Consider the following 16,377-nt stretch of genomic DNA (forward strand, 5'->3'; position numbering starts at 1 on the left):
GTGTGTGTGTGTGTATTTTTTTTTTTACATTTCTTACACTTCTACAATAATTATTGGGAATTATTATTAACACTCCAAAAATCTCATTCTACACTCCTTACAAGTGTAGTTTTCTTACTAATTATAGAAAGTTTGGAGTGCAAAATGAGATTTTTGGAGTGCCAATAACAATTCCCTAATTATTATTAATTTTATTACTTTTACACTCAAATAAAAAAACACCATTCATGACGGTTTGGAGGGTTTTAAAAATCTAAACGATAATGTAAGTGTAACCATTGTCTACTCGTGGAGGAATGATGAATCACGAGTGTTTATATATTCTTTCACATTTTTCATACTTGTAGGGATGTCTCATTGCCTATACTAATACTATACTCGTTGATTTTAATTTTGGACAACAACATGTTAAGTAAAATTTATCCTATTAATGATAATAAGAAAATCTCATAATAAAAATAAATAAATGGATAAAACTTTTTTTTTTAAAACTTATATAGAATAATAATACAAAAAAAAAAATATATATTTAATATATAATATACCAATATATACAATAAGACTATTGTATTTTATAATAAATTTTTTAGTAATTAAACTTTAAAATTATAATTTATTTTTCTTAACGAGTCGAAACGGGTTACCTACGTGTTACACGCGTATATATTAACGGGTTCTTAATGGGTCACCCGATAATGACCCGATTAGTTATTGTGTTGACCCAAAACCCGTTATTTTCGTGTCGTGTCACCTTGTTGTGTAAGAAACTATCGGGTCTAGCCCAGGCCCATCGCCAATCCAGCCCGTTGAACCCAAACCCTTGACCCTTTGAAACCAGGCTTTTGGGCCTAGGACCCTTCAGCCCAAACCCACCAGCCCAACCCAGATGGAATATTTCGTCAGGGAATATTCTTAGTGTTGACTTTTTGTTGACTTTTTTGAAACTTACCCAAGATCCTTCTTAGGGTAATTCAACGTCTTGAATCCATTTTCAACGTCCGTTTTCCCAAATACAATCGTTTGAATAGAGTTTTATTAATTGGACCCTTTATGTGCTTATGTGCAATTATTAGCGGCGATTTCATTATTCCTATTTCATACGACTCTACAACGACAGAGTATCTGTGAGTGGACCCCTTCTAAAATGAATGTTTTAATAGTAGAAATGCATACATGAAAATCATGATTTAATTATTACGTTGTATGAAACGTTTTTATGAGATATTATGCTTACTGAGAATATTTTGAATTACCATATTTTATCGAACTCATGTTCTTTGTAGTATAGATGATGGATGACTTTATACTACTTATGAACATGCTTTTGCACCAATACGCGAAAATCCTGTGACTGACTTGAATACCCTTGATCGGTTATTGAGTAGCAAACATATGGATGTAGGCTAGTAGGCTAGAAGTCTGCTGAGAATGTATATACTAGAATTACAGCTCAGTTTCACCACCTGGATTATACACTAGGCGTGCATTTTGATGTGCATAACTTGCAGGTGAAGAATGAGACTTGGGCTTTGTGGACATGGTACCGGAACCAGGACTCCGACAATAAAATTGGAGATCAAATTTATATAGTGAGGCAGCCTGATAAATGCCGCATTCGCCATGTGTTCGAAAGTTGGCTTGCTGACCTCTAAGTCTCACTGCTGCTTGCTGGGAAAATTATTATTTAAGATCCCAAATCAATTGACCACTCTTATCTGGATAGGAATAGGACGGAAGGTGCAGAAAGAGTAGGAAGATGGGGTTTCACCTATGTATACACTATATATATATATATAAATTTGGGGTTGGTGGGGGTGGGTGAGAGAGAGAGAGAGAGAGAGAGCAGAAGAAGAGCAACTCCGCTATTGCTGTATGTAAATGATAAAATCTCATTTATACATCTCCATTGTAACTTGAATGTATACTCTCTCAACCAATTTATACAACAACAAACGTGTAAGATTTGTTCCTGGAGCAATTTCGGATATCAAATTCTAAACTAATTGCGTATCTTGTTGAGTTATTGCAAATTGGTTCAACTGATGAACCAAAAATTTCCCCTCCGCTTATTGTGAAGCCGAGAAATTTTTTAAAGTGACTTTTATTTGTCACTTGGTGTTACCAGTTCACTAATGTTATGGTGGTACTACTTATAAGGGTGGTGTTTCGACAAAATCATTAGCTCCCGAGCTCACACTGCATCCCATCTATAAGTCATTCGGAGTTTGGACGGAGTGATGAGGTTCGCTATAACCTCCGTACAAAAAACCTTCAACAACTTCCCGTTCATTGTATTCTCCATTGAATTCCAGGCCAGAGGTTCCACCTCCATCTCATAGAGATTATCATCACCTGTTGTTTCTGTGAATAATATAATTTCTTACCGTCCCTTGTCCAAAGCATTTGTAATATTGTGCCAATTATGTTATATATTTGCAGGATGCATAGCAATTTGGTGTCAGTAAAACTTTGTCTGCCGCATATTTGATCATGTTTTAACTTAGGAATTTCATGGTCTAGTTAATTTTGACGGATTTGAAAGGCTTTTAAAACAAATTAGAATCAAACTTTCGAATTTACTACCCCAAACAAATTGCACTTGAAATTACGATAATCAGAATTCATCAGGTCATGTACATAACTACATTCTACATAACATTTACTTAGGATATGAAATGGTGAGATCGATAAATTCGAAATCATCATTATATTGTTGTTCTTATTACATTAATATAGATATATGTAGCCACTATATATACCTATTAGAGTGAATACCATACCAATGCCCCACAATTTGTTGTCCTGACACAATCGACCGGATTCGCTGCGTTGTAGTCAAAACAGATGACGACTTCCAGCAGATACGCGATCCCCCCAGCATACTTGCACATAAGGAGAGGTTTTTTCCCTCCTATAGTCCTTCGAATGGCCGATTCAAGGTCGATGTAATGATATTGATATCCTGGTACAATCCCAGTTGTTTGAGAAAATAGATATTGTGCGTTGTAGGTAAACCATAATCTATAAGCTTCATGGAAGTATTGTGTCTGGGAAAATTTATTGTCCGAGCACCTGCCGTGCTTGTTGTACTCATGCGCCCAGAAATCCATATTTGTCCGTCTAATGTTGAAGTTGGGCTAGGAATTGGACAAAAGTAATTGCAGAGAATGATCAGCATTCATCTGAAGCACAAAGACGAGAAGTTACAAGCATTTCAGAGAGCTGCAGGAGAAAAAACAAACTGAAATGAGTATATATATTCGATGTGTACCTCATTTCTGTTGAATACGGTACAAGCGCAGAGTATAGGTGCAGATGGATAGGTAAAGTTGCTCGGCCAGAGGCCGTGCGTTGTAAAGGTATGCCGCCGAACTGGTTGGTTTCCACAAATTCCATTCCGGAGGCAGAAGACGAATGGGGATTGCTGGACGAATTGGAAGATATCATATGGTGTGGCAGCATTGCTCTTTCCGAGATAAGTGACAAAGCAAAGAGCGATGACAACGAGAACAATCTTGAAGAAGTGCATGGTTGTCAAGCAATTATCGAAAGAACAAAGGGAGGGAGGGAGGATGGGATGAGAAATAATAAGGAAAGCTAAAGAGTGAAGCAAGTGTGAATTTTCAAAGAAATGAAGAGGTGTTTAAATAGTTAGAGTTGAGGTTAAGGGTAGGGTGTGGAGAAATTAATTAAGGTGAAGCTAACTAGCAAAGATGATAATAATTAAGGTCAAGTAAGTGTGAACATATCCTGAACTAGGGAATGCCTCTTTCTTGTTATGCAAGGCTTTGCATTCTCATATGCATGCTATAAAGGGTGGTAACTGTGTAGTGGTTGATTCATCATCAACCCAATCAACCCAATTATAGCGGTTCCTCATGTATCAGATTCAGACACTAAGCAAGCTAATAGTCTCAATTTTTAGATTATAATTCTATTTCAGAAATCCATTCAGGACCACGCTAGCTAAATATGGTTCCAATCGAATAAATACAGAAACGATTTGGACATTGTTTGTGTATCTTATCTTGTAAATTGGAGTTTCAACCACTACCTTCTAAATATGGTTACTCGTCATTTCATTTCATGGTTGTATTGCTTCACATTTGCAGATTGTTAACACAACATGCCTTCTGTTTAGTTAATTCATTAATAAACATGATCAAATATACAACATACAAATAGTTAGAATTGAGGTTAAGTGTAGGGTGTAGAGAAAGATTAAGTTGAATCTAGCCAGCAAAGATGATAATAATTAAGGTCAAGTGAGTGTGAACTTATTCGGAATTAGGGAATGCCTCTTTCTTGCTGCCCAAGGCAATGCATTCTCATGCTATAAAGGGTAGTAACTGTGTAGTGGACGATTCATCATCAACCCAATTATATAAAGTGGTTCATCGTATATCACATTCAATCCCTAAGCTAGCTAGCAGTCCAAAATTTAGATTATAATTCTGTTTCAAAAATCCATTCAGGGCAACGCTAGCTAAACATGGTTCCGAACGAAAAAATACAGAAACGATTTAGGCATTGCTTGTGTATCTCATCTTATAAAAATGTACAACTTACAATACACTTAATTTCGAACATTGTTTGTGTATCTCATCTTCTTCGTTGAAAGGCAACACTGCAGGGTGGATATCTGCGGGTAGCCATCATTTCGTTTCTTGGTTGTATTGCTTCATATTTGCAGATTGTTGAACATGCCTTTTCTGTTTAGTTCATTCATTAATCAAACATGATCAAATGTACTCGTAAATTTTTAATCGACTCCAAGTTTCTTAAAGACATCCGAAATTTGGACAACAAAAGGATTTCATTACTTTCGATGTCTAAGTACACATGTACTTGTTGTTGCCTTCCGTGACCGAAACCATACTCTTCACATATACAACGGGCGAATGATTTGCTTTGCACTCTGGAAAATAAGAAGGTGGCGGAGGAAAAATGGGAATAATCCTTACAGCACTTTGAATGGGTAGATTTTTTAACTTTTTAGTGCCGAGGTTATAGCATACTATGCCTCCATTTTCCTCTACCATCAGAACCTCGTTGCTTTTCCACATTGCCGATGTGTTCTGCAGGAGCAAGGGGGACATTGAGAACCATGGGATCTTGGCAGCAAAGTGTTTTGTCCAAACACCGCCCTCATTATTCGCACCACCACGAGAATCATCATCCATGAGCCACATTTCAAAGGGTAGTGTATCACCACCTTCAAAAGTATTATAATTCAAGCGAAAAAGAGCGATGGATTCATTCCACACCTTAAGACACATTTGAATACCAATTCCTTCGAAATCATTGAACTCTAGCATCTCGTGTGGTAACAGTATGTCATGAAACACCTCACGACTCATGTCAAACAAAACGATCACTCGCCTAATCTTTTCTTCCTCCTGACGGCCGGCATCATAGAAATGGACAAATTCCTTTTGTTGCTCACTTCCTATCCAATAACACATCCCCTTGAAGTACACCTGAAAAGTTTCAGGCCAAAGGAAAGTAGTTTCCGTTTCTAAAGAATAAGGCTCGATCTCTCTCCAAGAATTAGTTCCCAAGGTATACACCACTACCTTGGGAGGATGAATAATCAAATGTTGTGTGCCGCCATGCAATTCTGAACCAGAAAATCCAATTTTGACAACTTTGTAATCTTTAGATTTAGGATCATAGCCTAATCCCAAAACATCGTCGTACCGATCTGTTAGTGGCATGTAAGGCATACCCAACCACCAAGGATGAGGATCCCTAAGGGATGCTTCGTCAAACCAATCTGGACTGTATGTCTCCGAGGGAAGGACCCTGAATTCCTGAATTGACGGATTCCACAAAAGCACCTTAGTAGAATTAGGTCGAGCTAGACAAATGATTCCATCACAATGACCTGTAACATGAAATGATTGATCATCTCCAATCTCTAGACTCATAGAAAGAGGAATATTGACGTCCTCGATCCCAGAAAGAGTGCTACACTTGTGCACACCACCATCTTCATCATCAACAATGACATTGTCAAAAGTAAGTACTGAGAATACGGATTGAAATTTATCCCTGTTTGGGTCCTCCGTAGAAGGGACTAACATTCGCTTCAAAAGGACACGAGTGGATTGATCGTCCAGCAAGGAATGGGAGAGGTGCTTGTCGACGAACCTGGGGTCGTTGATGAGAGCATGCCACCATTTAGCGACGCACTTGAATCGCATCAGAGATTTCGGAGGCAGAGTTGACAGAATATTCACCAACAAATATTGTCCAATTTTGGATGTTTTGTTCGTCATTTGTGCAATGTCAATTATGGACCTCACCCTTGTTCTACTACACACACAAAGACCAACACAACAAGATCAGAAGATTCCACAATCACACATTCTCTCTAATCAAGCATATTCTCAAAAGCTCATCATCATCTGGCATTGCTATTTCTTGTTCAAAAAAAAAAAAAAAAAAAAAAACTCATGGATACATTCAAAAATTTAACCCTACTGAAAATGCCAATTGAAATTCAAAAGCGAAATAAGAATTGAAGCAAAAAAGTATCCTTCTTTCATTTAAAAAAAATATAAACTGAAATTGAATAATAAAAAGCTAGAAATGACGTTACCTTGTTGTATACTAGGCAGTAGGAAGAGGAAGAGACCGAAGCAGAAGCCGCGCTGTAAGTTAGAGGGAAAGGGGCAGACTCGACGCAGAAAATGTATTTTCTGCGTTTTGTTCGTGCAGCTGCGTGCGATAATGCGATGGCAGAGGGGTTTTTATTTTGTTTCTTGTGCGACCGTTTTTTTACATCCTCCCAAATTTACGAACTTACCCTCCGAAATTCGGCTGCGGTTTGCAGTCTCCAATTCAATGTCTTCTTTGTGTTTGTTCTCTAACTTTTTAACAGTTGTCTATGTCTATAAACTTAACTTTTAGTTTGACGGTGTTATCTTTTCAAAAGACTAATATAACAAATAAAAAGAAAATAAAGAAAAACAAAAGGTGCCAAACTCTCCACCTACCCGTTAATCCCTACACATTTGAAAATTAAGAATGAGCGTCTAGAACTGCTTAGCCGCTTGCCTAGACCGCCTAGGCTACTTAGACTCGCCTAGACACTAGCTTAGGTCGCGACTCTTATTTAGACAGAAAATAGATAACCTTTATTTTGTATTTATTTTTTTCGATAAATTGTACTAGACTTATTGAATACTTAGTTGAATACAAATTATATGTTTGCTCCCATGTTTTCATTATGTTAATACTTTATAATATTTATGTCATTCTAATTTCTAATTTATGTCTCTCAATGAAAATTATATATATATTTTAAATATACACAAACACTTATTTATACGGTATAATAATTTATTTAAATCCTCGGTCCTAACCTACCATTGGACTAGCGCATTTTAGAACATTGGCCGATAATCACCCACTAAACCACGCACAACCTCGTCTGCAGCCATCCTTGCAATTTCTGCTACTAAATCCTAGCTGGGGAAGAACACTAATCAACAACGGAATCCAAATCAACGCACAAACTTTTGAAGGAATTGACATCTTTGACTTTCTTTGGTTTTTTAGAAATTGTGGCAATCCTCAAATTCCAGAAAAAAAAAAAAAAAAAAAAAAAAAAAAAAAAAAGGAACTGTGGCTAATCCTCAGATTCCAAAATACAAGAAATTTGATGGGCTAGATCCATCATATAAGGGTTTTTGCAACAACTCTTCTCTAATTTGAAGAGAGAGGAAGAAAGAGAAATGGTGAAGAGATAAGCTTCACCGCCGATGAAGAGCTTCGCAGACGACGGGTGGGACTGGTTGGGCGATGGACGTTGGGTAGTTCAGTGGATGCTATTGTTTTTCTTAAATTTTTTAGTTTTTTTTTTTTTTAAATGTTAACACTGTTGAATTGGTGTTAAGTTGAAGCATAAGTGTCACAAAGTTAGAAAGAAGACATGACAAAGACACTAGTTCTGGGAAATCGGACTCCTGGCCCCTCAATTTATTTTTATTTATTATATTAAAATTAATGGAAGGTTACATTAAGAATGGTTTCTCCACCTTTAAGGTCACAACTGTAGCGTCTAAAGAATGTTTAGGGGAAAGAGAAGCAAAGAGAGGATTACAAAATTTAATCATTGAGAGCGACTACCATATTGTAACAATGTTAAAGGAGCCTTCCATCAATTTGTCCGACATTGGGCCCATCCCGGTATAGAAGATACTAAACTAATGATGATTACAATCACTGAAGTTTATCCTTATGTTGACCCTAAAAACTATTTGGGCCTAAACACCTTCCCATGTGTGCCTTTTAGTAACTGACATAATCTATCGGCTAGCTCAATTTGCCCTTCATAGTAGTTGTTTTTGTTGTTAGTTAAGGATTCTAGAAATCAAAAACCTTTTTTTTTTTTTTTGTCCCCTAATTTCATACTTGTTAATACAAGCTATCTTTGCATACAAAAAATAATAAACTTAGATGATTCAAAACTATTACAATAACTTAGATGATGAGGGAAGTTCGAACGCAAGGTAGAAATCAACTTCCAATCCACTTGGATATTGGATCACATACATTATGTGAAACCCCGTTCCAAACTATGTAATTTTATATTCACGAATTTATAAAATTACCATTTTTACCCCTTATCCCCCACCTTACCCGGATCCCCCTTTCCCTTTTTGGGATTTTCTTATCCCTCTTTATTATTTTATAACATTCTCTTTCTCTCTCCCTCACTTCTCACTTCCTCTATTTTCCTCCACCCTCCCCGTGCACTCTCTTTGTCAACCCTCCCTTTCTTCTCTGAGTTTTACTCACACAAACAACAACAACAACAACCCCAGACCTCATCACTGGACGTAAGGATTTTAAGAACCCCACACCGTACACCATGGAACCCCACAGTGACGGTGTCACTGTTCATCGTCTTCCCCGACGTGTTTCGTAATTTTCTGACATTGGTAAGCTACTAAAAACTCTTGGGATGTGTTTTAGGGTTAGATTGAAGCTTGTTTTAAGTTGTGTTTACATGTGAATCGTAGAAAATAGCTCGGAGTAGCTTTTCCAAATTTTGCGGCGAGCACCGCCACTTTCGATGTGTTTTTCGGCCAAACTATAGTGAGTTAGCCGTCATGCAAGGTACCAATCTCTTCATCTCATCGAGTACTGCAACTTTTATTTTTGGATCACTTGATTTGGTTGAGTGACGAAGAAGTTTTGGGTGTTTGAAGTGATGCCCAGAAACCGGCCAATTCATTAGCCTGAAAATAGGTCAACTCGACCCAAATCCTTTGAACCCAGCCCAAAACCCAGCAGCCCAACCCAGATCCGGACCCAGGTTGGGACTCGGTCCAACCTTGAAGCCCAACCCAAATCCTTGGGCCAAGCCTTTAGGCCCGAACCCAGGCCTTAGGTCCAGCCCAGTTTCCAAACCCATCCACCCCATAAATGTTTTGGACCCAGGCCTTTGGGCCGTACGAACTTAAGCCTCCGACCCTGTAGCCTCAAGCCCAAAACCCTTTAAGCCCCAACCCAACCCATTGAACCAGTCTGACCCAAACTCCAAGCCCGTTGACTAGGAGCCCAACCCTGATTCGTTTGACCCGACCCAGTTGGAATATTCATGTGCTTGAGAGTCAATGAGCGTAGAAAGACCACACATGGGTAATGTTATGGAACCAGTTCAAATCATTTTTACCATTCCACTGCAACGTCACGAGAAAATCACTTCACACAGATATTTGTTTATATGGAGTGCGAAAATCCTATGACTGACTTGAATATCCTTGATCGGTTATTGAGTAGCAAACATACTCTCTCAACCCGCTATTGTTGTATGTAAATGATTATACGTCTCTATTGTAACTTGAAACAGCTCTTGAATATACTCTCAACCAATTTGTACAACAACAAACGTGTAAGATTGGTTTTTGGAGCAATTTCAGATACCGAATTCTAAACTAATTGCGTATTATTGTTGAGTTATTGCAAATTGGTTCAACTGATGAACCAAAAATTTCACCTCACCTTATTGTGAAGCCGAGAAATTGTTGGAAGTGACTTTTATTCTGTCACTTGGTGTTACCAGTTCACTTATTTTATGGTGGTAAGGCTTATGAGGGTGGTGTTTCAACAAAACACTTAGCTCCCAAGCTCACAATGCACCCCGTCTATATGTCATTCGGAATGTGGAAGGAGCAATGAGGTTCGCTATAAGCTCCATACAAAAAAACCTTCAACAACTTCCCATCATTGTATTCCCCATTATATTCCAGGCCTGGGGTTCCACCTCCATCTCATAGAGATTCTATCATTATCACCTGTTGTTGGTGTGAATGATATAATTTCTTACCGTCTCTTGTCCAAAACATTTGTAATATTGTGCCAATTATGTTATATATTTGCAGGATGCATAGCAATTTGGTGTCAGTAAAACTGTCTGCCCCATATTTGATCATGTTTAACTGGGGAATTTCATGGTCTAATTAATTTGGACGGATTTGAAAGGCTTTTAAAACAAATTAGAACCTAACTTTGGAATCTACTATCCCAAACAAATTGGCAAAGAAAAATCAAAGGACAAAAGTAACACACTGCAAATTACCGTAATCAGAATTCATCAGGTCATGTACATAACTACATTCTACATAACATTTACTTAGGATATGAAATGGCGAGATCGATAAATTCGAAATCATCATTATATTGTTGTTCTTATTACATTAATATAGATATATGTAGCCACTATATATACCTAGAAGAGTAAATACCATACCAATGCATTAGGATTTCCACAATTTGTTGTCCTGACACAATCGACCGGATTCGCTGCGTTGTAGTCAAAGCAGATGACGACTTCCACCAGATACGGGCTCACCCCGTTATACTTGCACATAAGAAGAGGTGATTTCCCTCCTATAGTCCGTCGAATGGCCCATTCAAGGTCGATATAACGATATGGATAGCCTGGTACAATCCAAGTTGTTTGAGAAAATAGATGGAGTGCATTGTAGGTAGACCACAATCTATAAGCTTCACGGAAGTATTGTGCCTGGGAAAATGTATTGTCCGAGCACCTGCTGTGCTTGTTGCCCGTGCTTGTTGTACTCATACTCCTAGAAATCCATATTTTTTTGTCTAATGTTGAAGTTGGGCCAGGAATAGGACAAAAATAGTTGCAGATAACGATTGTTGGGATCATTCTAAAGAATATTGCTTTGTCTGATATATTTTTACTTACCAATGCTGCAATGGCAGCATGGTTTATATATACAGTTTGCATATACACGCATGCAATAAACAACAATAAAGGTAGCATATAAACAACATTAAAGGTGGCAGAAGCCTTGTGATTGTCTGGCTGGGATTATTCCTTCTGTTGTCCAGGTTGTACAGCAGATAGTTGAGAGAATGTGCAGGTTGGGATTATTCCTTCGGTTGCAGATTGCAGCGGGAAGGTTGTGGTTGAATTGGTGGTGCTGACGTGGACCTTTCGTTAGGGTGTAGAGATTTATTCAAACTAGGTTGATCACGCCCCCGCAAGCTGACAGGGCGTTGACGAACAGGAAGCTTGGAGATAAGATAATGGAAGCGAACAGATGACAAACCTTTGGTTAAAAAATCGGCAATTTGGTCTGTGGTAGCCACATAACCAACTTCGATTTCCTTGCGAATGACCTTGTCCCGGATGTAGTGATAATCCACTTCAACATGGCGCATGCGAGCTTGATAAACGGGATTGGAAGCAACAGCAATGGCGCTGATATTATCACACCAGAGACGAGGTAGCTGTAATGGAAGATATAGATCACGGAATAGATTGCGAAACCATGAGAGATGGGCAGAAGTATAGGCAAGTTGACGATACTCCGCCTCTGTGCTAGACCGTGACACTCCACGTTGCTTTTTCGAACTCCAGGAAATTAAATTATCGCCAAGAAATATGCAGTGACCGCCAGTGGAACGACGGTAATCAGGGTCGCCAGCGTAGTCAGCATCAGCGAAGGCAGTTAGAGTGAGAGGACTGGGTGTGTAAATTAAGCCATGATCATGTGTGCCTTTCAAATACCGTAATATGCGTTTGACTACAGCCCAATGTGCAGTAGTTGGAGAGTGCATGTACTGACATACTTGGTTGACAGCGTAAGCAATATCAGGACGGGTAAAGAGAAGGTATTGAAGGGCGCCCACAACACTGCGAAAAGAAGATCCATCGGAGAGGGGCTCACCATCATATAAACTCAAGCGTTTACCACTGGGAACTGGCGTTGAGATGGGCTTGGCGTCAGCCATATTAGTGTTCTGTAGAAGCTCCAAAATGTACTTGGATTGAGTGAGATAGAAGGCAGAAGGCGTCCGGGAAACCTCCATCCCCAAGAAGTAGTGTAAGGGCCCAAGATCTTTCATTGCAAAATGAGCACCAAGTTGCGTGATAAACTGAGACAAGTGAGCATTGTTGTTCCCTGTGATTAAAATGTCATCCACATAGATGAGAAGATAAAGGATTGTTGAGCCATCAAAATAGGTGAAGAGAGACGAGTCAGCTTGGGAAGCAGTGAAGCCCAAGTCTTCTAGTTTCTGGGAAAAACATTGAAACCAAGCACGGGGTGCTTGTTTCAAACCGTATAGGGACCTTCGAAGTCGACACACATGAGAGGGAAACTGTGGATCAATGAACCCTGCAGGTTGGCGCATATAAACTTCCTCATTCAAGGTGCCATGAAGGAAGGCATTTTGAACATCAAGCTGGCGGATAGGCCACTGAAAGTGAAGAGCAATAGAGAGAATGAGCCGAATGGTGGCATGGGTAACCACCGGACTGAAGGTTTCGCAGAAATCAATGCCTTCTTGCTGATGAAAGCCATTTGCAACTAGTCTAGCTTTAAAACGCTCGATGGAACCATCAGAGTTCTTTTTTATGCGATACACCCATTTATTTGGTAACACATTCATAGAAGACTTGTAGGGTACCAAAGTCCAAGTGCCTGTACGCTGTAAAGCGTTAAATTCATCTGCCATTGCTTGGCGCCATTGGGGAGACTTATTGGCCTGGGAGAAACATGTGGGCTCAACCAAAGTATTAGTAACAGTAGTGATGCAAGCATATATGGGATTTGGTTTTCGAATTCCTTGTTGACCACGCGTGATCATGGGATGAGTGGATGGAACAGTGTGAGAAGTGGTGTTAGCAGGTTCAATATTCACGTGAGTAGTGGGAGTTGGTGGGTGAGAATGGGAGTCTGGGGTAGAGGATGGAAGGATAGTATGGGAGGCCGGGGTAGGGAGCAGGGGAGAGGGTGAGGTGGCGACAAGGGAAGGAGGGGTCCGTGGGGTCGAACGTGGTGGGGTGTACTGGAAGGTATCAATGGGCAGGACATGGTCCAACTGACTCGGTTTTGACAAGGTCGGAGTAGCAAGGTCTGTATAGGGAAAACTCTTTTCATTGAAAATGACATGACGAGACAGAAAAGACTTGGCAGTGGTAGGATCATAACATTTATAACCTTGATAATTTAATGAGTATCCTAAGAAAATGCATTGTTTTGATCGAAACTTAAGTTTAGTATCAGTGTATGGACGTAAATAGGGAAAACAAGCACAACCAAATACTTTGAGAAAATCATACTGGGGTGATTTTGAAAACAGTTTTTGGAAAAGGGAGACGCCATTCAAGATTTTGGTGGGAAGACGATTAATGAGATAATTTGCAGTGTGAAAAGCGTCATCCCAGAAAGTGTGAGGAAGAGACGCATGAGCAAGTAAAGTTAAGCCAATTTCAACAAGATGACGATGTTTACGTTCTGCGAGACCGTTTTGCTCAGGATGATGAGGACAACTGAGTCTATGATGAATGCCATGTTGAGAGAAAAGGTGTTTAAAAGAGGAATTGACAAACTCTCCTCCACCATCAGATTGAAAAAATTTAATTTTGGTGTTGAACATATTTTCTGCAAGCTTTTTAAAATGAACAAAGGTTTGAAAAACATCAGATTTTAACTTTAAAGGATAGAGCCATGCATAACGAGAAAAGTCATCCACAAAAACAACATAATACTTGTAACCATTAATTGAATAAGAAGGAGAAATCCATACATCGGAATGTATTAATTCCAAAGGACACGATGACTGGGAAGAAGATAAATTAAATGGCAACTTATGACTTTTGCCAAGGGGACAGGATGAACAAAAGTCGTAGGTTGCATTACCAGTTAAAGGTAATTTATTTTGGGAAATTAGACGACGCAAAACAGAAATTGCAGGGTGACCTAACCTAGAATGCCAAATAGCATCCGACACTCTAACACCAACAAATGCAGAGACTCCATGGTTGACCACAGAAGAACTTGAAAATGGATAAAAACCATTTTTACTCCGGCCGTGCAAAAGCATCTTCCCCGTTTGAAGGTCCTGAACACGGTAGGAATTGGGATATAAGGTCAGTGAACAATGGTTGTCTTTGGTAAATTGATTGATGGAAATAACATTAGTAGAAGCATTAGGGCAGTGAAGGGTGTTGGGAAGGGTAAATGAGTGATTGGGTGTGTGAAGAAAAGAAGTGCCAACATGAGAAATGTGCAAACCTGATCCATCCACCACGCCATTAACATTGTCAGTGCCATTGTAGGGACGAGGATTCGAAACCTGATGTAAATCATTGGTGATATGTGCATTGGCTCCAGAGTCAAAAAGCCAGTTTTGAATGCCAGAGGGAGAGGCAGATGCCGGAGACGGTGCAGCAGCAGCATAAGCTTGGAGACGTGGAGCAGGAACACGTCCTTCATAGGCCATATTAAGGCGATTGAAACAATCGATTGCAGAATGGCCGTGACGACGACATATTTGGCATTGGATACGGCCACCAGATTGGGTTGGAGAAGGAAGAGCACCAAGAACGCCATCATGGGGTTGTCGGGGTGGAGGAGCATAGTGGTCTTGGCCTTGAGGACGAGGAGGAAACTGGCCACGGCTGCCATTGAAGTGACCACGGCCTCCGCGAGGAGTACCGCGACCACAGGAAGTGCCGGAACGACCTCTTCCAGCAGCAAGGGCAGTGGGCCCAGTTTCAAACATAGTATGAAGCTTTTGACGTCTCTCTGCATCAAGAAGAAGAGCCTCCAAGGCACTGTAATTGATGGCCTCATCCCGTGCTTGTGCAGAAGCAACAGTACTCTCATAAGCAGGCCCAACATTATTTAAAATAATGGCAACAAGATCAGAGTCAGTCACAGGAGAACCAGAAAGGGAGAGAGTGTCAGCAAGACAATTAATACGATCAAGAAACTCAGCAATAGAGGAATCACCACGATGGGTATTCATAAGCTCACTACGCAATTGGAGGAGGCGGCCAGTAGACTGAGAAGCATACCTGTCACGTAAACAAGTCCATGTAGAAAGAGAACTGGTCTTACCAATAAGAGAGGCAAGAACTGTGGGATGAACCTAACTGTTGATCCAAGAGAGAACCATAGCATCGTGCTGAATCCATGCATCAAAGTCAGGATTGGTTTTATCAGTGAGTTGGCCAGCATCGTCCTTTAAGAAGGCAGGAGAACATGGGTTGGTTCCATCGACAAAAGACACCAGATTCCTGCTGCGAAGCAAGGGCAACATCTGGGCATGCCATAGGGGATAGTTGGTACGATCCAACTTGATAGTCAGAAAGTTGGAAGCATTTGGAAGAGAGAGATGGGAGGGACTTGAACTGGACGCCATGGGAGAGAAAAAAAATAATAATAAAGCTTTTGGTCGTTAGACTGTCAGCTCTGAGATACCATAAAGAATATTGCTTTGTCTGATATATTTTTACTTACCAATGCTGCAATGGCAGCATGGTTTATATATACAGTTTGCATATACACGCATGCAATAAACAACAATAAAGGTAGCATATAAACAACATTAAAGGTGGCAGAAGCCATGTGATTGTCTGGCTGGGATTATTCCTTCTGTTGTCCAGGTTGTACAGCAGATAGTTGAGAGAATGTGCAGGTTGGGATTATTCCTTCGGTTGCAGATTGCAGCGGGAAGGTTGTGGTTGAATTGGTGGTGCTGACGTGGACCTTTCGTTAGGGTGTAGAGATTTATTCAAACTAGGTTTATCACATTCATCTGAAGCACAAAGACGAGAAAGTACATGCATTTCAGAAAGCCGCAGGAAAAAAAAAACAAACTGAAATGAGTATATGTATACGATGTGCACCTCACTACGGCTGAATGCGGTACCAGCGCAGGTTAAAGGAGCAGCTGGATTGGTGCTGCTGCTTGGCCAGATGCCGTGCGTCATAAGGGTACAGAGCAGTACTGGTTGGTCTCCGCAGATGTTGGTTCCGTAGCAGAAGGCCAATGGGGATTGCTGGACGAACTGGAAGATGTCATATGGTGTGGCAG

The 16,377-nt window shown here is 39.9% G+C and overlaps 1 protein-coding gene across 1 annotated transcript; it reads right to left on the reverse strand.

Moving 5' to 3' along the window:
* Window positions 1-4,832: 4,832 nt before the first annotated feature.
* Window positions 4,833-6,418, reverse strand: LOC137728358 (F-box/kelch-repeat protein At3g06240-like). The gene has a single exon (XM_068467168.1). The coding sequence runs from the start codon at window positions 6,279-6,281 to the stop codon at window positions 4,833-4,835; it is 1,449 nt and encodes a 482-aa protein (XP_068323269.1). The 5' UTR covers window positions 6,282-6,418.
* Between the last annotated feature and the right edge of the window lie 9,959 nt (window positions 6,419-16,377).

This window comes from Pyrus communis, chromosome 3 (genome assembly GCF_963583255.1).
Source record: "Pyrus communis chromosome 3, drPyrComm1.1, whole genome shotgun sequence".
Taxonomy (NCBI): Eukaryota; Viridiplantae; Streptophyta; class Magnoliopsida; order Rosales; family Rosaceae; genus Pyrus; species Pyrus communis.

Coding starts and splice junctions, on each gene's coding strand:
- LOC137728358 (XM_068467168.1), bottom strand. CDS start 6,281: ATGACGAACAAAACATCCAAAATTGGACAATATTTGTTGGTGAATATT.